General features: G+C 46.9%; 3 protein-coding genes across 4 annotated transcripts in view; 2 read left to right on the forward strand and 1 right to left on the reverse strand.

The window, feature by feature from the left end:
* Window positions 1-6,630, forward strand: part of LTBP2 (latent transforming growth factor beta binding protein 2) — a 98,969-nt gene extending 92,339 nt beyond the window's left edge. Inside the window, exons 30-35 of the mRNA XM_024737764.1 lie at window positions 406-534; window positions 812-949; window positions 1,039-1,206; window positions 1,465-1,746; window positions 3,060-3,209; window positions 3,659-6,630. Of these exons, the coding sequence (XP_024593532.1) occupies window positions 406-534; window positions 812-949; window positions 1,039-1,206; window positions 1,465-1,746; window positions 3,060-3,209; window positions 3,659-3,804 (1,013 nt within the window). The 3' untranslated portion in view covers window positions 3,805-6,630. The remainder of the gene's footprint in view (window positions 1-405; window positions 535-811; window positions 950-1,038; window positions 1,207-1,464; window positions 1,747-3,059; window positions 3,210-3,658) is intronic.
* ISCA2 (iron-sulfur cluster assembly 2) lies at window positions 4,998-10,996 on the reverse strand. Of its 2 annotated transcripts, none has more exons than XM_024737765.1 (4): window positions 10,909-10,996; window positions 10,602-10,707; window positions 10,365-10,480; window positions 4,998-9,918 (listed from the first exon to the last, which is right to left on the reverse strand). In XM_024737765.1, exons 1-4 carry the CDS (start codon window positions 10,977-10,979, stop codon window positions 9,744-9,746), a joined length of 468 nt encoding a protein of 155 aa, XP_024593533.1. In that variant the 5' UTR covers window positions 10,980-10,996; the 3' UTR covers window positions 4,998-9,743. The 2 variants fall into 2 exon arrangements, with proteins under 2 accessions (XP_024593533.1, XP_024593534.1); XM_024737766.1 differs by having other exon boundaries at window positions 10,602-10,704; window positions 10,909-10,981.
* Window positions 10,997-11,165: 169 nt separating this feature from the next.
* Window positions 11,166-20,536, forward strand: NPC2 (NPC intracellular cholesterol transporter 2). Its single transcript, XM_024737768.1, has 4 exons — window positions 11,166-11,514; window positions 14,735-14,842; window positions 16,442-16,614; window positions 19,686-20,536. The coding sequence occupies exons 1-4, from the start codon at window positions 11,433-11,435 to the stop codon at window positions 19,770-19,772; spliced, it is 450 nt and encodes a 149-aa protein (XP_024593536.1). The 5' UTR covers window positions 11,166-11,432; the 3' UTR covers window positions 19,773-20,536.
* Window positions 20,537-21,906: the final 1,370 nt, after the last annotated feature.

Consider the following 21,906-nt stretch of genomic DNA (forward strand, 5'->3'; position numbering starts at 1 on the left):
TGCTGGTCTCCCTGGCCCCACTTACGAAGCCCGAAACTTTGGGGAACTCACACTCAGAAAGGGTGGTTCAGGAATGGGCTCACACCTGAAACTGGAAAAGGAAATAACAGAAATGGAAGTAGTTCCCCTTGAATGCTTGCTATGTGCCAAGCACCGTTTTAAGCACCTTACGCGTATTAACCTTTTAATCCTCATTAACTCTAAGAGGTTAAGTAGTGGTATCCATATTTTCTAGGTAGGAAACTGAGGCAAGGAGAACTTAAGCAATTTGCCCGAAGTCACCCACCTAGCAAGTGGCAAGGCCGGGATTCGACCCCAGCCAGTCTGGCTTTGGAACCCCTAGTCCTAAGAACTGCCCCATCCTGCTTCTCGCCTTCCCCTCGCCTCAGCTCTGCCCTCCCACAGATGCCGACGAGTGTGTGATGTTTGGGCCCGGTCTCTGCCAGAACGGCCGGTGCCTCAACACGGTGCCTGGCTACATCTGCCTGTGCGATCCTGGCTACCACTACGACGCTGCCCGCAGGAAGTGTGAGGGTGAGACACCTGGCACCCCTCCCCACCCTGCGGCCCAGAGCTGAGTGCTCACCCACCCCTGCCAGCCAGCCCAATTCTTGCTGGGAGTTCCCCTTCCCGGGGAAGACACCCACTACAGCGGGCAGGTCTGAGGTGAGGGAACCTACCAGAAAGGCATCCCTGGGAAGGGGGTGAGGAGGAGACACAGTTACAAGAAAACCCCCTTCCCTGAAGGTGGCCTGTGGGCAGGCCGCGTTGGCACTGCCCCCAACCTTCCTCCCATCTCCCTGCCTCCCAGATCACGATGAGTGCCAGGACATGGCCTGTGAGAATGGCGGGTGTATGAACACGGAAGGCTCTTTCCACTGCTTCTGCAGCCCGCCCCTCACCCTGGACCTCAGCCAGCAGCGCTGCGTGAACAGCACCAGCGGTGCGGGTCAGTGGGGGGGCCGTGGGGCGGTGGGGCAGCTGGGGGAGCGGACCTGGGCTGGGGGGCTCACATGCCTCCACGCCCTGTGCCGCCAGAGGACCTGCCTGACCATGACATCCACACGGACATCTGCTGGAAAAAAGTCACCAATTACGTGTGCAGCCATCCCCTGCACGGGCGCCACACCACCTACACTGAGTGCTGCTGCCAGGACGGCGAGGCCTGGAGCCAGCAGTGTGCTCTGTGCCCCCCCAGGAGCTCTGGTGAGAAGGGCGGCCTGTGCCTGAAGGAGGGAAGGGGGGACACCTGCGGAGCTGAGCTGGGCCCCAGGGTAGGGGATGTCCTCACCTTGGAATCCACAGCCATCCAGGTCTGTGGATTTAAAATGGAGTAACGCAAGTCAAGGCCCTGTCTTCCGTCCCTCTCTCCACGGGGCGGTGAGCATGAGCTGGGGAAACAGCACTCCAGGCTTCAGCTACCAGGAGCCAGGCCCAGCTTCCTCTCTCCCTCCTCCCTGACAGAGGTCTACGCTCAGCTGTGCAACGTGGCCCGCATTGAAGCGGAGCGGGAGGCCGGGGTCCACTTCCGGCCCGGCTATGAGTATGGCCCTGGGCCCGAGGACCTGCACTACAGCGTCTATGGCCCGGACGGGGTCCCCTTCTACAACTACCTGGGCCCCGAGGACACCATCCCTGAGCCGCTCTTCCCCAACACGGCCAGCCACCCAGGGGACCGCACACCGGTCCTTGAGCCTCCCTTGCAGCCCTCAGAACTCCAGCCCCACTACGTGGCCAGCCATCCAGGTCTGTGTTGCTGCAAAAATGGGGAAGAGGTGGGCTCTGAAGCTGTTTCACTTCCATCTCCTCCATCTGCTCATCACTGTCAGCAGGGTGAGGACAGGAAAGGGAAAAGACCCCCAAGCCCCCTCACGGGTCACTCAAGGGAGAACTCCAAACGCCCGGGTCACACATTAACACCTCCCTCTGATGGACTAGCACAGGGGACACAGAGAGGTACAGGGCATCACCCCAACCCCAAAAGCTGCCTGTGGGAGTTGGAGAGGGGGACAGCAGCACACTCCCACCACGCCACTTACAGTATGCAGGACACCCTGCTCTACAGGTTCACACCACCACGCCACTTACAGTATGCAGGACACCCTGCTCTACAGGTTCAGGCCACCACGCCACTTACAGTATGCAGGATACCCTGCTCTACGGCTTCACGCTTGTGACCTGAAATGGGAATCAAGGATTTCTAATCACTTTAAAGGTCCACTGTGGTGACCCAGTTTGTAAGTGGCAATGACCCCAGCACTCGGGACTTGGATTCTAATGAGGAAGTCGGGCGTGGCATCTGTGCAGTGGACGCGGTACCTGCCACGGGGACAGCCACTGCATCAGACTGATCAAAACTGCACTGAGATTAGGGACAGGGTCTTTTCCAGGGGAGGGGGGGTGCTTAGAGAAAGAAGAGGGTTAGGCAGATCTTGGAGGAGTTTTGCTTTGTGGTGAGTGAGGGTAATTCCCTTTTGCTACCAATCATGTCCGCCCCAAAAAAACTATGTAAAGATTTTAACAAAATACGCTGCCACCAACAACAAAATCAAAACTGTACAGGGACACCCAAGCGCTCAGGAGCCCTGACGTTGTGAAAGCAGTGAGTCCCAACCTCCCCAGAGCCCTCATTTAAAGTAAGCGTGGGCTTCCCTGGTGGCGCAGTGGTTGAGAGTCTGCCTGCCGATGCAGAGGACACGGGTTCGTGCCCCGGTCCGCGAAGATCCCACATGCCGCCAAGCGGCTGGGCCCGTGAACCATGGCCGCTGAGCCTGCGCGTCCGGAGCCTGTGCTCCGCAATGGGAGAGGCCACAATAGTGAGAGGCCCGCGTACCGCAAAAAAAATAAACAAAATAAAGCGTGCCTCTCCATCTAAAATGACGCGTACTTATTTTTAAGAGTATTGCTTTTTGTCTCAGCATCTTTCTGTGAGAGTGTTATGATCCTTCCCACCCCGACCCCAGGAGTTCATTAGGGGAAACCCTCTGAGCGGAGGGCGAGGGCCCCAGGGTGGAGTACAAGGCCTTAGACCCCTTCTCTCTCTGACTCCCTCCTACCAGAGCACCAGGCCGGCTTTGAAGGGCTTCAGGCCGAGGAGTGCGGCATCCTGAACGGCTGTGAGAATGGCCGCTGCGTGCGCGTGCAGGAGGGCTACACCTGTGACTGCTTCGAGGGCTTCCAGCTGGACACGGCCAACATGGCCTGTGTGGGTAGGTTTGGAATCAGAGTGGCAATGCCCAGGGAGCAGGACGGCCCTGCTGGCTCCATGTGGAAAAGTCAGACTGGCCCACTGCTCACTGAGGGTACAGGACTGAGCCTAGCTGGGAGATCCACTGCTGCCCCCTAGCAGGCCTGCCGGGCTCCAGGCCGAGGGGTGAGAGCTCCAAAGGTCTACGCTGTGTTTAGAAAGCCCTTTCCATGGAGGTTCCCAGAGAGAAGAAAGGCAGGGACAAGACAGCATGTTCACAGTATGGGCTCACTATCACCGGCTTTGTATCCGTGAGTTGCTTCCTTTTGGGCAGTGGCTTTATCCTCCGGCCGCCACATCTAGGATTCCACTGCAGGGCAGGGGTCAGGGCTTAGTGGCCAGAGGGGCAGAGGCAGCAGGCCGGAGGCACGTGGGCTCCCTACAGCTCTCTCTTCCCTCTCCTCCTCTTAGATGTGAATGAATGTGAGGACTTGAACGGACCTGCAGCACTCTGTGTCCAAGGTCACTGTGAGAACACGGAGGGCTCCTACCGCTGCCACTGCCCCCCAGGTTATGTTGCCGAGGCAGGCCCCCCACGCTGCACCGCCAAGGAGTAGCGGCGAGGGGTCAGTGCAGGCGGTTACCTGGAAGTGGGCCCTGGCCACAGGCGGGGCCTTGAGGAAGCTCTCCTAGTTGGGGAGACGACACGAAGACACCGGGCAGGAGGCCCTGCAGCCAGCTCCCAGCCAGCCTCACCTGCTTTTCATCTCCCCCAGCTTCGGCTCTGCCTGTGAGCTTCTGTCACCACCTCCACACCGCCATGCCCTTGCTTGGCTCAACCACCACCAAATGCTTTAATGCTTCAACCACTGGCCGTGAGGCCCAGTCTGCCATCTGTCCTGGCCTTGCTATGAGATGCTTACCAAAGGATGGCCCTGAACCAGCCCCTCAAGCTGTGCAAACATGCAAGGTCCTTCGGCCTCACACTGCACACACCCTTTTCCAGCCATGATCCACGTATCATCCTGATGATTCCACACCTGGATCAGAGGCTGTATCTGCCCTGGGATGGTCCTTCAGAATCTATCAAGCAAAAAAGGATTGGGGGGAGTTTGGGGAGCAACTCCAATGCCTCCTCCCAAGAACCATCACCACCACTCGGCAAATCTGGTCTGGGCCAGTTGTGCCACATCTCCACCTTGTTGCCAGTTCTGTGGCCCCGGGGAGGGGCAGAAGATCCCCTCATCTCAGAGAAGCAAGACTGATACTATATTGCTAGTAAGAGACACAGATGAAGGGGAGCAAGGAGCCTGAGAAAGCAGCAAAAAGGCAATGTAAAGAAATATGGGGAGTTGATAAAAAAAAAGGGGGAGCCAGGGCTTTATACAAGTCTAAAGAAAATATTCAGTAGCTTCAGGTAAATAAACATTCAGAATCTACCCAGCAATAGCTCCTGTACACCACAGCAAGGGCTGCCACAAAGCAGGGTGCCCACCTCAGAAGACCTGTTAAATACATACTGCTTCTTACAGGAAACAAATCTCTCCTGGGCTCTCCTTTTGTGGATACCAGTTTGATGTGCTAAAAATAAAGAGGTCTATTTTCTAGCTTATGAAATACAGTGTAATCTTGTTTAGGGGAAGCGAGATTTCCTACGTTGTTTCTTCTCTCTACTCAGAGGCCTCTGTCCTCTTCCCCTTCCTAAAACGGCTGGCTGGCATCCCACTGAGTTTACAAGTAGAGACTCACTCCAACCTTGGCTAGCTGGGAGTTTAAAACCACGGTGGAATAAAGAAATGTACATCTGGGCTCTTCTGTTTTTGTTTTTATTTCATATTAAACCAAATTTATAAACCAAATTTCTTGGCTGAGTCTAAATGTTAGAGATGAGGCTGTACTACCCCCTCGCCAGCTCTGCCGATAGCCTATGATTGGGTTCCAATATCCAATAGGAAAAGGTTCTTTCCTCTTCTAAGACAAAGAAAGCTCTGACTTTGCATTTCTCTGATGAATGGCAATGTAAATGAACAAGGCTCTGTGTGCCTGAAGACATGGAGATGAATGCTCTTTTCTTAATTTAATCTGTCCTGTCCTGCCTGCTGCTCTGTCAGCCACCACAAAATAACTTATTGAATGCTTGCTATGTGCCAGGCCTGTGTTGAATGCTGTACACAAATTTCATTTAATCATCCAACAATCCTACTTACTACTTTTATTCCCAATTTACAGATGAGGAACTTGGACTTACAAAGCTTAAATAATTTGTTCTATCTAGGTCACTATACTAGTTGAGATGTTCTCAGCAGACAAAAATATATAGTTCTTAAACATATGAAAATATTCTGACCTTCATTCATAATAAAAAGAAATACAAGTTAAAACTACACTGAGACACTTTTTTAAACTGTCAGATTGGCAAAGATTTAAGTTTGTTAAAACTCCTAGTTGGCAAGCACCTGGGGAAAGAGGTACTCACGTACATAGCTGACAGGAGTATATATTGACACAACTTCTGAAGAGGATAATATGGCAGTGTCTTTCAAAATTATAAAAGCACTTACTCTTTAAATCAGTAATTCCACTTCTCGGAATTTAACCTTCAGATATATTCTTACCAAATGAAAAATGACGTATGTAAGAGGTTATTTACTATAGCATTATTTGTAATAGCAAAAGGTTAGAAGCAATTAATTGCTATGGAGCCCTAATAAGAAAAAAAAAAGTGGCTCTAAATGCCTGGGTAAGATTTCCAAAATAGGTTAAGGGAAAAAGGAAGGTTATCCAACAAAGTGAAGCCTACGCTGCTATTGCTACTTCTCTAAAACAGAGGGGGAAAAGGATCGGATATCTGCTAACCTCATCCTTGCCGCTCCACCTCAGACGCTGTATTTCAGAGAACTCACCGTTCCTCAATATACCCTTCGGGAAGTGCACTTCCTTAAATGCCGTTCCCACTGCTCCTCCTCCCAGCCATCACCTTCCTGCTCGCCCTTCCCGCAATAGTTCATGCATATACACGTACTGCCTTGTATTAGAAACACAAATGGCATACCGTGCATGCTGTTCTGCACCTTTTTTACTTAATACATACTTGCACATAAAGGGCTGTCTCATTCTATTTGATAACTGCATACGTCTCCACTGAACGGATAAATCATAATTTATTTAATCAGTCCCCTATTAATGGATATTTCCATTGTTTCCTATCTTTTGCTATTCAAAATAATGCTGTAATGAACATTCTTGTGCATATGTTATTTCACATTATATCTACGGAATTGTACCTGTGGGCTAAATTCTTAGAAACAAGGGTCGTTGATGGGGAGGGCAACAGAGTGGATGGGCACAGGACTGGGAGACTTTTCACTGTATTCCCTTTTGTGTCTTTTTGAATTTTGTACCATATGTCTTACCTATTCAAAAATAAAATATTTTTAAATACAGCTGCTGGACATAGACTGCTTAAATGCTCCCTCTCTTTATATACTTATCTGACTATATTTTACAATTAAAGCCAGATGATAATTATTTCAAAACTTCTTAAAGCAAACATCCTTTAAACAGCCCTGCGGCATTTCTGTGGAGAAATGGCAAACAAGGATTTTAAAAGAGCAACCATAAACATCAATGCAAGGTATCTAGAAAAGTAGAGGAGTTTCCTGCTTTTGAGACAAACACGCAAGGCCATGATAATGTTGCAAGGGACAGTGTTAGGCTCTGCCCACTGCAGGGTGTCAGTTCAGGGCCAGAGTTCACGGGAGGGCTACCCCATGACAGTCAGTGCTGCCCACTTCTCTGTATAGGATGCTCCTGCCAAATATCGACCCTCCGCTCACGCTTTATGACAAAAGACCAAAAGAATGGGGCGCGCTGCTCAGAAGAAAAGTTAGAGAAAGAAGAGTATCTTCTTGGACACCTACCTTAGTAGTCCTTCCTAATCTCTTACTTCTGAATCCCTTGTAACTGGTCAACATTCCCAAAGAAACTAAGGGTGGGTGGGACACCTATAGCTTATATACCACGGGTCACTAACCATCATGTAACTGAAGAGTATGACTCCGCAACAAGGAAAGATCTGGATGTTGACCAAGAAGCCCCCCCTTTTGAGCCAACAACATAAAGAGTCACACATAAAGCAGAGGGAGGGCTCCTGTGCCTTCAGTTCTTACACAATTATGTTTGGCTACGGCAAGGGTGGGGCATGTGGCCCCAGGCAGTCACTAGCTTATGAAGTCAAACAAAACCAATCCTGCAATAAATAGCGTCTTGATAACCTCCCCTCAAAGTAACAGGGAGGCAAAAAAAATCTTCCAGCTGATACTGGAAGAGTATAACATTTTCCTAAATGAACCGCACAGTGATCAAAATTTGTGAAAACGTGTGCTGGCTTTTATGGCCTGCCAGGAAGAGGGCATCTGGTCAGAAGAGCCTACAGAAGACCCTAAACCTATTTTACCACCACTTACTATTATTCCAAGCCAACTGCCCTGTCCCCTTGATGCTATCAGCTCCCCCTGCCCTGTGTTCTTAAAATTTCTACATTGCCCTCCTCCAATGGGGACCTCTTGTCACCACCTCAGGTTTCCCTGTGAAGCTTTTCCAGTGCGATAAGGTGATTCCTCCCTAACCCACCCTTTGTAAACACAAAATTCCAATTCTTCCATTAATATGAGGTATTTACACATGGTCAATCAAAGAGACACTGTTCCTGCCTAACTGACCGCTGGAATTTAATTGTTTTTTGAACTACAGCTATTATGCCGGTGCTAAGATCACCATATAAATAAATAACCCACAAAAATATCATGGAAGAAGAGGTTTAACACCTAAAATGTAACAAAATCTCTTTCTAACGAGGATGAGAGGCCTTAGTCTGAGCTGAAAATCTTATTAGGCCCAGGTATTGGCAGCAACTTTCAATGGCTTAGTAAAGTTACACACGGACACTTCCACAGTCGCTGCTTTCTGCCCCCTTCCATGGATATCTGCTAAAAAAAAAACTGCTCAGGTTTCTGAGTGTCCCTTTCTTTCATCTTTGTACAGACTGCACACACGATAGGTTTGTTTTCTCTAAGTCCTAGGTTTGCCCATATTGAAAATTAAGTATGAAGTTTCTGTCTCAGCTATTTTGTCTCTAAATTCTGTATTTCTATTTTTCTAATGGTAAATTCTTTATTGAATGACCTTAATTCCAATCCAGTCTAGAAAAATTTCAATCCAGTCCAGAAATGCAAGATTTGCCAACATGAACTTTTAGGCTCTCGAGGAAAAGATGGGTTTAACCAATAATCCTTACAGAATCAACTTGGTTGTGGTTTCCCCAGCATTAGCATTCATTAATCATTTGTCATGGTGGTGGTGTTTTTATCTTTTTTTAGTTGTCTGTCCATGCAGTTCTGGCTGCCCCAGCTCCGTCACACACATACCACGATTATTTCTAGCTCTTTAGCTTATTTAAGTGCTTTACCAAACAAGTACTTTAAAATTCATTGGAATTTGTGGCTAAAAAGCTCTTCTTTCAGTGACTCTAAAGTAAGGTTACCAAGTTTAACAAGTAAATATACAGGATACCCGGTGAAATCTGAATCTCAGATAAACAACAAATAATTTCTAGTATTCACTGAGACACACTTATACTAAAAATTATTTGCTATTTATCTGAAATTCATATTTAAATGGGCATCCTGCATTTTATCTGGTAGTCCAAACTAAAAAAAAAAGAAAAAAAATCCCCAAGTATCTATTATCTATGCCAACAAAGGGACCACTTCCTGCTATGCAATGAGACCAGAAACATTTTACACCATAAGGTAAGTGAAGCAACATATTCTAAAAAGATTCAGTCACTAAAGGATCAAAGAAGCTTAAAATGTCTGTGTGAATATGGAGTATGAGGCTATTTTTCAAACAATTCAAGTATCAGTGAGGTTTAGGTCCAAGTTTTCTGGGTGATGGGCAAATGGTTTTGTGAATCTAGCAGATTCATGAGTATGAGAGGAAAATGTATCTGCTGTAACAAACGGGAAGCAGAGAATGGGCTGCATAGAAAATAAGGGTAAGTCAACTAGCACATTCAGGAAGGATGAGATGAAAAAGATAACATTTCATTTGCCTTTTTCATCCTCTCTGGCCTAGTAACCAGTGTTCAACCTACCCAAGCTATGACCCTGATCCACAACACAAGTAATTAAGGACTTTCTTTAAAATGAAGCTTTTACACACAGCTATACACATATGTACAAGTAGCTCCGAAGGCCAGAGAATTCCAAATTCTGGAACCCTGGAGGCTCTACAGATGATACTGGTTTCAACAAGTTACTAAATCTTACGTAATAGCATCTACAGGCTTGGCCTTACAACTGTGTGGGAGAAATTAACTCAACAGTAAAAGCTTCACATTCTGAAAATAAATAGTGGTGAAACACAGCATTCCTGGATTGAGGGAAATGAAACTGTGAGAGGGACATGATTGGAAGAAAACCTCTAGAATTCTTCTAATCCCAGGTTCCTCAAATCCGTACAGATGATGGTAATCTCTGGGTCACCTGTCATCACATCAAAGTTTGACAGAGAAGGATGACCCACAGGAGCAGCCTTGCTGTGCTTGAGGATTGTTCAACACTTGAAATGAGCTTCGGATCAGTTCTTGGCTGAAGTCCACATGGGCCCCTTTCACGAAGGCCAAGCTATCAGAGTCAACCACCACTCTTGCCCCACCCTGTTCAAATACCCTGAAAAGATGGGAGGAAGGCATTAATGTATATCATACACACCAAAAGCATAACACCCTCTGAGCCCAGAGATACATGTCCTCTGTTTTCTGAAATACAGAGGAAGCTTCCCTTATTACCTCTAACAGGTGCTGATCTTCTCTGAGGCAAAAAGATTCAACGCAATGAATACTAGGAAATGTTTAGAGGTTTAAGCCTGGAATCTTTCTAGTCCAGCCTGACCCTCTACCAACTACCCTATGCACCTAGACGGGCCAGTTTTCCTCCTATGACTTAGTTATTTTGAATCAAGACAACAAGTCTTCACTGTATCCCCACTGTGTGAGAAGGGTGATGTTAAATTATCCTTAACAAACGTTTTAAATGTGGAATAAAAGTGCACCTTAAACTGGAGACCCTTTTATCTCTCCTGCACATTCTCTGGGAACCCACCCCTTTCTCCTTGCCTGTCGTCGGGGTTGATAACTGTATCCAGTGAAAACTTGTACTGGAATCCGGAGCATCCACCTCCCTCCACCTCCAGCCTGAGGAATTCTGACCCTTCGGTGATTTCCAGAAGCCTCTGAAATGCAGGAAGGCGGGTCAAGAATGCCAGGCAAGGGGAGAGAGAAAAGTGGGCCAAGGGGAGATCCCCCCACTCCCGGCCCTCGCCCGCCACCGCTGCCCCGCGTCCGGCCTCTTACCTGGACGCAACTGTCGGTGAGGTGGATCTGCCCTTCGCCAGCTTCGGGGCTGGAGGACGACAGTTCCCGAAGCGCCCGAGGTCCGCGAGAGGCCGCGAGGAGCCTGCTGTGCAAGGGGGGAGGGTGAGCCTGGGAGCAGAGAGGCACCTGGCGCCCTCCACCTGGACAGCCTCAAGCCAAACCTGAAGTCCCTCCACCTGGACAGCCTCACGCCAAACCTTCACCTCCCCCGCGAGCCTCAGTTTCCCTTTAGTCCTGGAGGCGCAGAACCAAACACCCTTCCCAGGTGCTTTTCTGGGCTTGGTACCTGCCCCCTGGCCAGAGAGTGACTGCTCTCAGGGCCACAGCGGTTAGACTCAACCCTCTGACGCCCGCCATTTTCTTTCACAAGCACCGCCCCTCGCATTGTCCCAATCCCCTTCTGCGTCTGGGCCTCGGGAAGCGGGATCCACAGAGACCCCGCCTCTGAGCACACCTATTGGGTGGTGCAGGAGGAGGGGGCATTTGATTGGCTAGAAATGCTCCCGTTGCGGAAGCATTTGTGGGACTCACCCACAAAGCCCGGACGGAGCATTGGAGAGAGGAGCTGGGCCGGAGGGAGGTGGAAGCCAGCTGGCCCGGCAGCAAAGCGGACCGGATGGGCGGGGTTTGCGAATGTCTGGGACCCTGTGTCTGGCTCCCTGGAGCCGGGGGCGGGGCGGGGCAGGCCTCGGACCCGGTTGCTGGTGACCGGTCGCCTGACTGGGCTCCTCCCCCGGCCCGCCCCTGAAGGTTTATCTTGTGACCGCGGAATCTGGCTCTTCGTTCCTTGAGCTTGCAGTCTTAGCTGCGATGCGTTTCTTGGGAGCCGCGTTCCTGTTCCTGGCGCTCAGCGCCTCCGCCCTGACCAAGCCGGTGCATTTCAAGGACTGCGGTGAGCCCCGGGGCCAGCCTGAGGTTCCCGCACCCTCTGCGGGAGACCCCGACAGAACCCGGTGCTAAGATCTCCGAGCTAGGTTGGGTGGGTCCCCCGGGCCGCCAGGCTCAGCCTCGGACCCCTCGTGGAGTGGGCTGGAGTGGGTTGGGGTAGGGGACAGGGTGCTGGCCTGGATGAAACCCGACCACTCACAACTTTTCTCCTTCCTTGGAACGCGTGTTTGGGATCCCAGCACATTCCTGGAGATGGGCCTCTTGCTGAAGTTTCCTAAAGATTGTAGGGCAAACAACCGAAGGTCCATGTGCAGCGTTGGGCGTAAGGGGTGCGGCGCAAAACTGCTTTTTATTTATGCCTTGTGCCTTGGATGTCCTCTGCCTCTCCACTCCTTTTGCTTTTTTAAACTTCCGTTTTGCTGATAAGTCGAAAGTCGGTTCTCCTTTTCATGAGTTATTCCGTTAGGGCGTCCTTTGGGCTATGGAATTTTGAGATTCTTATCAGTTTTCCTCTCCTATTTATAAAACTCATGTTGCTGGTCACAACTTGTGATGCATAACTCTCTCATGCAGCTATGGTTGGAATCTTTGTTGAGAAACAACGGGGGGTAGAAACTGTGAGCTCCTTCAGTCAAGTCTATCAAATTGTTTGAGCAGAACTTTTCTGAAGTGGAGAGGTGTAATAATAAATGAAAGAGGCATGAAACTGATTTTATAAAATTTATGAGCTGGAAGGAAACTTGGAGATCCTATAGTCAATCATTGAATTCCAGAGATGTTAGGTTACTTACCCAGTCACACAGCAGAATGGCAACCAGAATAAATTTGCTCCTTCATATCCAGTGCCCAGGTAATAGTAACTGCTTAATAAATATTTGTTGGAAAAGTAAATGAGGGAAGAAATACTCTTTCCACCATATCTCCAAAATTCATGTTGAGGCAAAAGCAAAGTTGGGGGCTAGGAGACAGGAGTGATTAAGGAATAAAAATTGCTGGCCTATTTATACTTAACAAATGCTGTTCCACTGAACTAGGAGACTGGCATTTGAAAGATCCTATTATCACCTCAAATTACTGCCTTTCTCTCCACTAAACTTAGTGGCCAACATTTGGATGAAGACACTGTTAACTTTATTGTCACTCAGCTCTCACAATCTATTTTACAGATGAGGAAACAGGCACATTAAGGTACTTGCCCAAGTTCTTACAGCAGTAAGGAACCAGGTTCCTAGTAAGCAGTAGGAAACTAGTGGGTGTTTGTGAGTCACTTTGGGTTTCAACAGTAACATTAACATTAAAAAAAAGGTGGGGGGGACTCGCCTGTCGGTCCAGTGGTTAGGGCTTCATGCTTATACTGCAGGGGGCAGGGGTTTCATCCCTGGTCAGGAAACTAAGATCCTGCAAGCCGTGGCGCGGCCAAAAAAAATTAAAAAAAGAAAAACAACTAAGGAAACTAAATCCTGACATTGTTCTGCTCATGTGAATAAAGCAGGTGTTAGACCTATGGCAAAAACCTCTTAAGGGAAGGAGAGTTTCAGTTACAGACTTTCAATTTACTTTTGAATTGGGAAATACAGTGTAAAAACTTCAGTGCCCACATCAAAAGGTTTTTTGAGTCCCACTCTATGCCCCCTTTCCCTGAAGTGGTATTTCCTCAAGTGAGAAATGGGGCCAAGCGAACTAGTTTTGCAATTTTTGCAGGTTAGGACTGAGAAGTTTGCTCTATTGACACTGGAAGTCCAGGAGCATCTTGTCAGCAAAAATAAAACTGGATGAAGGAGCTACAAGTACTGCCCTCTACTCAGTTTCTACTAGATCATGTGACCCAGCCTTGAAAGAAACTAGAAGATGAAAGTTGAAACTAGAAGTTCAGCATAAGCACTGATTTTCAATAAGTTGTTGACTAAAATTCCAGATATTTTCTTTCCTGGCCATAAACGATAGGACAGAGTGGAAGAGAGTGCTTAAAGAAGAGAATCTTGTATTTATTGTTTGAGAACTTTGCCATGATGGAGAAGCAAGTTGGTGATAGGGAACTGCTAAGTATGATTTACAGACCTAGCTGAAGCAGTGTTAGTCAACACGATGCAACTCTTCCACCCAAGAGCAGGCAGATAATGTGCTCTCAACCTGCCTTTTCCTTTCTGTCTTCATGCATTCTACTTTTGAGACAGAGTCCATTCTGTTGTCTAGATCCATAATTTCTGCCCACAAAGTAAATTTGAGGTGAGAGGCTCACCCTTTGTATGAAAGGGAAACTTGCTAACCTTACACCCAGGAGCAGCTACTCTAGATTGAATTCATGGACTAAATCCCAATGTGATAGTAATAGTGAATACCTATATAGCATTACTATGTTCCAAGCACTTATTTCAGAGCTATATGTGTATTAGCTCACCTACCCTATGAGGTAGGTACCATTATTAGCCCCCAGAGAGGCTAAGTATCTTGCCTTAAGGTTCCATAGTAAGTAATGGAGCCAGTGAGATTTCAAAGCCAGGTGTTGGATCCCAGAGTCTAGCTGTCAGCAGTGGTATATGAGTGGTGGAGCTTAGGCTTACCCTGTTGTTTACTTGCATTCTCTCCCATTCAGCTGCCTGGTTTCAGGGGCCTGGATGAAGTAAGGAGATTCTTAAAGATTTGTACTTAACCTTTTTTGGTCAAGGTATTTTTGTCCTTGTTTAGACTGAAAAAAAAGAACACACACCCTGCCTCAAAGACACTTACTGTGAAGAACACAGGTTCCAGAGTAGAGTGTCCTACAGATGCATGCTTGAGATTGTTCTCATCGGGAGGAGTATACAAAGCTCAGAGACCACTGATTTGGAGAGCTACCAGGACAGGATTGAAAGATGGTAGGGAAAGGCAGTTAGGGAGCAGCCAGTCTCAAGATTCCAAACGGAAACAGTAGCGGTGCAACCTGGGCCATCGCTTATGCCGAGTGTGCTGCTTTAAAATCCTGTGTCAGGATGGAAGGAAGGGTGGGGATGATTTCCCCTGGAATAGCCCTCCCAGGATATAGAGCAGGGGAGCTGACTAGGTATACTCAATAATTTCTTTAATTCCCTTTCACCTGTCAAATGTGAACAGTTTCCCGGGGACCACGGATGGTCGGAGAAAGAACTCGCCCCCATTGGGAAGGCAGAGCACCTTCCCGTTAGGTAAGAGACAGCCTAGGAGGTTTGTTTTCCCACCCATTTCAATAAATTTTTCTTCTTTTGCAGGTTCTGGGGTCGGAGTTATAAAGGAAGTGAATGTGAACCCGTGCTCCACCGAACCCTGCCAACTGCACAAAGGACAGTCTTACAGTGTCAATGTCACATTCACCAGTAGTGAGTAAAAGTGGCTCTTACCTTCAAATTCATCTTAAAGCGTAACATCAATCTCAAGTATTGGAATAAGTGTGGGAATATGAGGGAGGGGAATTGCAGTCAGGAATTCTGTGACCTCCCTCTCAATGGGCAAAGCTGGGATTCACTATGCTCCCTTCTCATACTGGGTTCCCATATGCCTGTTTCTCAGAATCCATAGTTGCCAGACTCCCTTTGAGCAAACAGGGGGATTTCCATGTTTTCACAGGTCAAGGAAGACAGCTTGGCTTCTCCGTGCCCTGTTTTTGGTTCACATTGTACAGTGGATTTCATGGAGTGTCAACTCTGTTTAGCTACTGACTGCAGGGTGTTAGTACAGACCCCAACCCTGTAGACTCTGGAACGTCTCCAAAGTGTTATTTCAAGCAATATATCTTCTGGCTGTTAAGTCTATATTCTGCCTGAAAATATAGGAACAATTAATATTTAGCCTCTGTAAGGTTTGGGGAACTCACTGGTGACCCAAGAAACAATCAAGAAGCTTTCTTCTTCAACTTGAAGACATGTTATTGGAACTTGTTTCTTTCTGGTACCACATTCATTTCCTTCAGATTCCCAGGAATCTAGACAATGTGAAAATCTCTGTTTCTAGAAAGAGCATCTACCTTGAATCTTTCCCTCATTTTCTATCCTATGGAACTAGACTAGACAGACTAATTAGGAACTTTGAGATTTCTGTCATCTCTTGTTTGTAAGCCTAAAGACAGCTCTTAAGTCCTAGAGTTGTTCTCTCTCCTGGACAGTACCCTGTCCCCTCTATTGTTCCAAACCAAAAAAGTACCTTCTAAACAAAAGTAATTCCCAACCCAGACAGAAAGAAAGAGGCAGAGCCAATGCTTTGGATCTCCAGAAGAACCTAACAGTGCATAACTCCAGTTGCCCTAATTTTAGTATATTTATTCCTCTGCCCAACTTGCAATATGGAGGGTAGAGGTTAGCAAGAAATGTTCCTCTTTCTTTTACCCAGTTTCTGAAGGGTTACTGCTTTCACTGCTGTTACAGCCCGTGGCATTTCTATGGAGACTCCTGTTCCCTCTTTCCATATTGTCTTCCATTTTATTCTTAATTTCTATCGGAATCCTTTGGACAGGGTATTTGAGAATTCAGAGACCAGTCTCCCCAAACCCTTTAAGATACGCAATACACTTTGACAGAATCTGATGTAAATAGTAAACAGAAAGTTTACCACCAAAAATCAGTTAGCTTGTTCGATAAAGTTATTTATCCATCCAGGTGGCTCTGATTCTCCTGAGAAACTATGAAGGCAGTGAAGAGCAAGGTGGGGTCAACAGCAAAAAAAACAGCCCCCACTGACTGCTTTTTTTTTTTTTTTATAATTCAGTAATTTTTCAAGTTTCAGAGTGAATGCTTACTGTATAGCATTCACGGAGGTACTAAGTATAACTCCAAAGAGAAATAGACCCTAGGAATTAAGAGGTACGGAATTTGGTTTGCTATCCCAGCAATGCCGTTGCTTGAGAATGTGTCTGAATTTTTTTATTTACAGTTTGGAAATAGGCAGTTTCCATCACCATCTTATTCTCTTTTTTTTTCTCTTAGGCACTCAGTCTCAACGTAGCAAAGCCGTGGTGCATGGCATTGTGATGGGCGTCGCAATTCCCTTTCCTATTCCTGAGCCTGATGGTTGTAAGAGTGGAATCAGCTGCCCCATTGAAAAAGACAAGACCTACAGCTACTTGAATAAACTACCCGTGAAGAGTGAATACCCCTCTGTAAGTGACATTGTAGTTGAGGACACCAAAGGTCCTGTGACTAGATTGGAAATCTGAGGAGAGGGGGCAGGAAGAAAAGATTAGAATAGGAATCCTTCATCTCTATGAGGAAGAGTTGGACACCTGGGAGAAAGGAGTGTAGGAATCTTGAGCTGGGGTGGAGAGTTTTCACTGTGTCCCTTTGTTCTTTGTCTCTTGCTTAATGGTCAGCCTGGGCCTAACGATGCCTTTTTTATATACCGTATTTCACTGGATTCTTGTGACCACCTGTGTAGAGGTGATACTATCCCCATTTTACAGATGAAGAGATGTTAGCCTCCAATGCTATGCAATATGAACAGAGTCCATTCTGCCAAGAATTACAGCCTAGATTGAGACCCAGGTCTTGTGATTCCAAAACCTGTGCCATGTTACAGGATTTTAGCTAGGTACCAAATAGTTCAAGATTTCAAGTAGTCAGAGCACTGTTATCAGAAAAACTTGGTTTCTCCATTAATCTCTTAACAAGAAAGCAGTAATTTATTAGGTCCATAGCAGAGCGGTGGCTTTTTCCTCTGCTTTCTCTCCTCCGCCACCACCACCACCCCCAACCTTCACCTCTGACTTGCCCTGCTATACCTACTTCTTTTTCTACCAAACACTTGTGAGATAGAGCCTGCTGGAATGAGACTGTGTTAACAATATGAATCTTGATAAGAATGGAGGAAGTAAAGGAATTACTTTTTTTCCGTGAAGAAAAAGAGCTGTATTTCTTTGTTGTTGTTTTTTTTAATTTATTTAATTTTTGGCTGCGTTGGGTTTTTTTTTGTTGCTATGCACGGGACCTCTCCAGTTGTGGCGAGCGGGGACTGCTCTTCGCTAAGGTGCGCAGCTTCTCACTGCAGTGGCCTCTCCCGTTGCGGAGCACGGGCTCTAGGCGCGCAGGCCTCAGCAGCTGTGGCATGTGGACTCAGTAGTTGTGGCTCCCGGGCCCAGCCGCTCCGTGGCATGTGGGATCTTCCCGGACCAGGGCTCGAACCTGCGTCCCCTGCATTGGCAGGCGGACTCTCAACCACTTCGCCATCAGGGAAGTCCCTAGAGCTGTATTTCATTTTTTCTTTTTTTCTTTTTCTTTTTTTTTTTTTTGCAGCATGCGGGCCTCTCACTGTTGTGGCCTCTCCCGTTGTGGAGCCCAGGCTCCGGACGCGCAGGCTCAGTGGCCATGGCTCACGGGCCCAGCCGCTCCACGGCATGTGGGATCCTCCCGGACCAGGGCACGAACCCGTGTCCCCTGCATCGGCAGGCGGACACTCAACCACTCGCCACCAGGGAAGTCCCTAGAGCTGTATTTCTTAAAAGGCGATCAAGTAGAACCAGGAGCAATCTGGCCATTTATTTCCTAGAAACAGCAAGTAATTAAAGGACATTCTAAAAAGACTCAAATATAGGGAGTCTGTGCTTAAGTGGTATCAGAGACCCTAAAGGTCAGGAAGAGATTTGTAGATTAATTTGCAGAGCAGCCATGTAATCATGGGCATATCTAAGCCTCAATAACTTAAGAGTGTCTAGTTAGGCCCTGATACCGAGTAGGCACTTAATATATGGTAGCTATTGTTAAGTGACATTTCATTTGCTTTTTGTTTGTTGGTTGTTGTTTTTGTTGGTTTTGCCATGCCACGCAGCTTAAGTGACATTTCATTTGAAAACCAGCTTAAACTATGTTAATGTGTGCACTAAGTGAAACAGCTGATGTGTACTAGCCTTGAAAAATTTATCAAACAAGTTTCAAGAAGCTGGGTATCACTGTCACTCAAATATTGCATTCTGAAGAAACATTTTGAGTACAAAAGAGAGGTTGTAACTAAAAGCAAGTAAGCTTAAGGAAGGACTGGCAGAGTGCCAGAGCCTTATTAAGAATTAGAAGAGAGAGCTCATAGCATGAGTGTAACAAGTCAAGGCAGAGATCTCTAAGGGGGTATATTATTGAAGAAAGAAAAACAGTTTGGGCTTCCCTGGTGGCACAGTGGTTGAGAGTCCGCCTGCTGATGCAGGGGTCACGGGTTCGTGCCCCGGTCTGGGAAGATCCCACATGCCGCAGAGCAGCTGGGCCTGCACATCCGGAGCCTGTGCTCCGCAACGGGAGAGGCCACAACAGTGAGAGGCCTGCATACCGCAGAAAAACAAAACAAAACAAAACAAAAACAGTTTAAGGGCATTAATCAAAACTGTATTGCCACAAAGGTCATTGTCCCTGAAAGTATTCATACAACCCTAAACTTCTTTGAACATCCTTTGTGCTTTGACATTTCATTTTCCAACTAACAAGTAAGTTTCCTGAGACCTAGGAATCTAACTTTTTACTCTTCATACTTCATAGTTAAAGTTGGAAAAAGCTGGATCAGGTTGTCAAAATGCATGTGAAATTGTTTAAATGTAAAATTATTTTTCATGGATGGCTTTGTTATTTTTTTAATTAATTAATTAATTCATTTATTTATTTTGGCTGCGTTGGGTCTTCGTTGCTGCGCGTGGGCTTTCTCTAGTTGCAGCGAGCAGGGGCTACTCTTCATTGTGGTGTGCGGGCTTCTCATTGCGGTAGCTTCTCTTGTGAATCATGGGCTCTAGGCACACGGGGTTCAGTAGTTGTGGCTCACAGGCTCTAGAGCACAGGCTCAGTAGTTGTGACACACGGGCTTAGTTGCTCCGCGGCACGTGGTTATCTTCCCCATCCAGGGCTCAAACCTGTGTCCCCTGCATTGGCAGGCAGATTCTTAACCACTGCGCCACCAGGGAAGTCCTGGCTTCATTTATGTACCATTGATCTCAGAGGGAAAAAATGCTTTAGAAATTGTATTTGAGAAGCTAACTGCTAACACCAAATCCTAGGTGTAACTTGGTTTGCCTTTCTAAGCTAAAGGACACGGGCTGTGCCCACATCCCAAGCAGCCTTCATGGTGGTGTGACTTAAGAAGAAAAGGATGAGGAATTAGGCAGTTTGTTACAATTGACATTTAGGATTCATAGTTAAACCCATTCTGGATTGAGGTGAGGTTCTAGTTTCATTTTTCCCAATTCTTTTTCTCTTTCTCCAGATAAAACTGGTGGTGGAGTGGGAACTTAAGGATGACAACGACCAACGTCTCTTCTGCTGGCAAATCCCAGTACAGATTGAAAGCTAGAGCTATTTGATGCCAATATGTCCGTCTGGGGGTGAGAGAGCACGGGTGGAGGGAGAGGAGGAGAGATCAAGTCTAAACTGAATCAGTGCCATAAGATGAAAGGAATTTCTAGACTGCCGTTCTAGCCTCTCAACCTCCAAAAGCATCTAAGACCCTATTTCCTGAGAGCTCAGAACTGTCACCCCTGCATTATCCTTTGTAAAAGGGTTGAAGGAAGGAAGAGAAAGTGAGACTGTAGGGATTGATTTAATTGGCTTCAGGGAGAGTTTTTTGTTTGTTTGTTTTGGTTTGGTTTTTGCTTTTGGAATAAGGAGGGTCTAACCAGACATGATCCAAATGAGGCTGCTTGGGGGATATTGGATAACTTGCCCTAGGGTTATTAGCCCTTGCAGCAAAGCACGGGTTCCAAACCACATCCATCTAGGTGGGATATTACATCTGCAAGTTCCTCATCTCCACGTGCCTCGTTGAGTTCAGTGCATCTGGCCAATGAGCTTCCTCACCTCCAGCTCCGCTGCTTCACCGGCCATGACTTGCTCTGCAGTGGTGTGCAGCGTGGTAGTGGAGGGGAGGTATTCTACAACAGAAATTCTCGGCAGTTAGCTCATGTCTCCTTTACTATCTTAGGTGGTTTTCATTAAATGCATCACTTGATTAGCAGATGTTTGATTTTTTTTTTTTTAACAACACTAACTTGTGGCTTCTTTATGCACCTGGAAATGTCCCTTTGAATAAATAAAAACTCGTCGATCTTTTGTTCTGCATTTGGGCTGTGGACACCTGCTTCTTTCACAGAGTATGTTCCCCCAGATGCATGGTAGGTGGACACCTGGTCCCGTGGTCCCAGAGTGCAGTACTGTAAAGACATGACTTTCAGAAACTCCCACCTCTCCCTTTCACACAGTTAGGCCTCACTCTCTATCTTACACAAAACGACCTTGTTTGCTACACTTTGCACAGTCTTATACCACCAAGTGTGCTTGAAAGAAACAGTGAAAGCAAACATCACCTAGTTGAATAACAACATCTGCAGTGTCAGGGGAGCTGAATTTGGGGTTGAGGCGGGGAGTAGGAAGTTACAAGTTGGCATAAGCACAGCAATCTTTGGGAACCTCCTGCCTTGAAGAAAACCTAGAAGCTTAAAGATGAAATGTGAAGTTGCAGGAAGTAATGGCTAGATGATTTAAATCTTGGAGTGTCCTGCTCTTGAAGTACAAGTATAATCATGGGGCATATATTTTGCTGTTTTGAATCAGTGTTCTATCCATCAGGTTTTAGCTGTCACAGAGATTACAGCCCTATTCACAAAGGAGTTGGGTAATGTGGAAGGTCATCTCTTTCAGTCTGGGGGGCTAATGCAGCAAATAAGTCATTTGGTCCAGTTCTTTTCATCCTACTGATTTCACTAGATTTCTTGGATTTCTTTGGCTTGTGAGTTTCCCAGGAAAACCACCAGGGGACAGCAATAGATTGGGAAGAATGTTATCAACCGCCAAGATTTCCTAGTTAATTCCTGGAGCCATTCAACCACTGTACTCTAGCTAAGATGTTTTGTGTATCCTATCACATTGTGTCTGGAGGGACAGCCCACTCTGTCTCCGCATGCTGAACCCTGGGTATATCAAACTTAAATGGATTCCAAAGGTGGTTAACTGCTGTAGTTTCTGGCTTCAGACTGCCGGTAGTTGGATCCTGGCTTCACCAATCAGTAGGATAACCAGTATGATCTTTAAATCCCTTAACTTTTCTGTGTGTCAGTTTCCTCATCTGTTAACTAGAGTTAACAACAGTAGAGCTGTGAGGATTAAATGAAGCGATGCATGTAAAGCATTTAGAATGACCCCTGGCACATTGTACATAATCAGTAAATGTTAGCTGCATTCCAAGAGACAGACATTGTCCCTCATCTAGGTATAGCAGGAAAATCAGAAGGTTCAATCTGATGTGTGATGATACGTCACCTCAAAAGTGAGGCAATCCTCTATGCACAGGAACTTTCTCATGTGCCTGGAAAACCTCAGTTCTCATATGCGTCTGCTCTCGCCCTAATCCCAGGAGACTCTCATGTCATTGAGCTCCTTTGAGGCTAACAGCTGCCTGCCCTGCATTTTGTACTTCTGCCCTCATATGTTGA

This window comes from Neophocaena asiaeorientalis, unplaced genomic scaffold (genome assembly GCF_003031525.2).
Source record: "Neophocaena asiaeorientalis asiaeorientalis breed wild unplaced genomic scaffold, Neophocaena_asiaeorientalis_V1.1 scaffold49, whole genome shotgun sequence".
NCBI classification, from domain to species: domain Eukaryota; kingdom Metazoa; phylum Chordata; class Mammalia; order Artiodactyla; family Phocoenidae; genus Neophocaena; species Neophocaena asiaeorientalis.

Coding starts and splice junctions, on each gene's coding strand:
- ISCA2 (XM_024737765.1), bottom strand. CDS start 10,979: ATGGCGGGCGTCAGAGGGTTGAGTCTAACCGCTGTGGCCCTGAGAGCA. Junction 10,708..10,908: donor ACTCTCTGGCCAGGGGGCAG/GTACCAAGCCCA, acceptor CCCCTTGCACAG/CAGGCTCCTCGCGGCCTCTC. Junction 10,481..10,601: donor TCACCGACAGTTGCGTCCAG/GTAAGAGGCCGG, acceptor CCTGCATTTCAG/AGGCTTCTGGAAATCACCGA.
- NPC2 (XM_024737768.1), top strand. CDS start 11,433: ATGCGTTTCTTGGGAGCCGCGTTCCTGTTCCTGGCGCTCAGCGCCTCC. Junction 11,515..14,734: donor GGTGCATTTCAAGGACTGCG/GTGAGCCCCGGG, acceptor CTTCTTTTGCAG/GTTCTGGGGTCGGAGTTATA. Junction 14,843..16,441: donor CAATGTCACATTCACCAGTA/GTGAGTAAAAGT, acceptor TTTTTCTCTTAG/GCACTCAGTCTCAACGTAGC.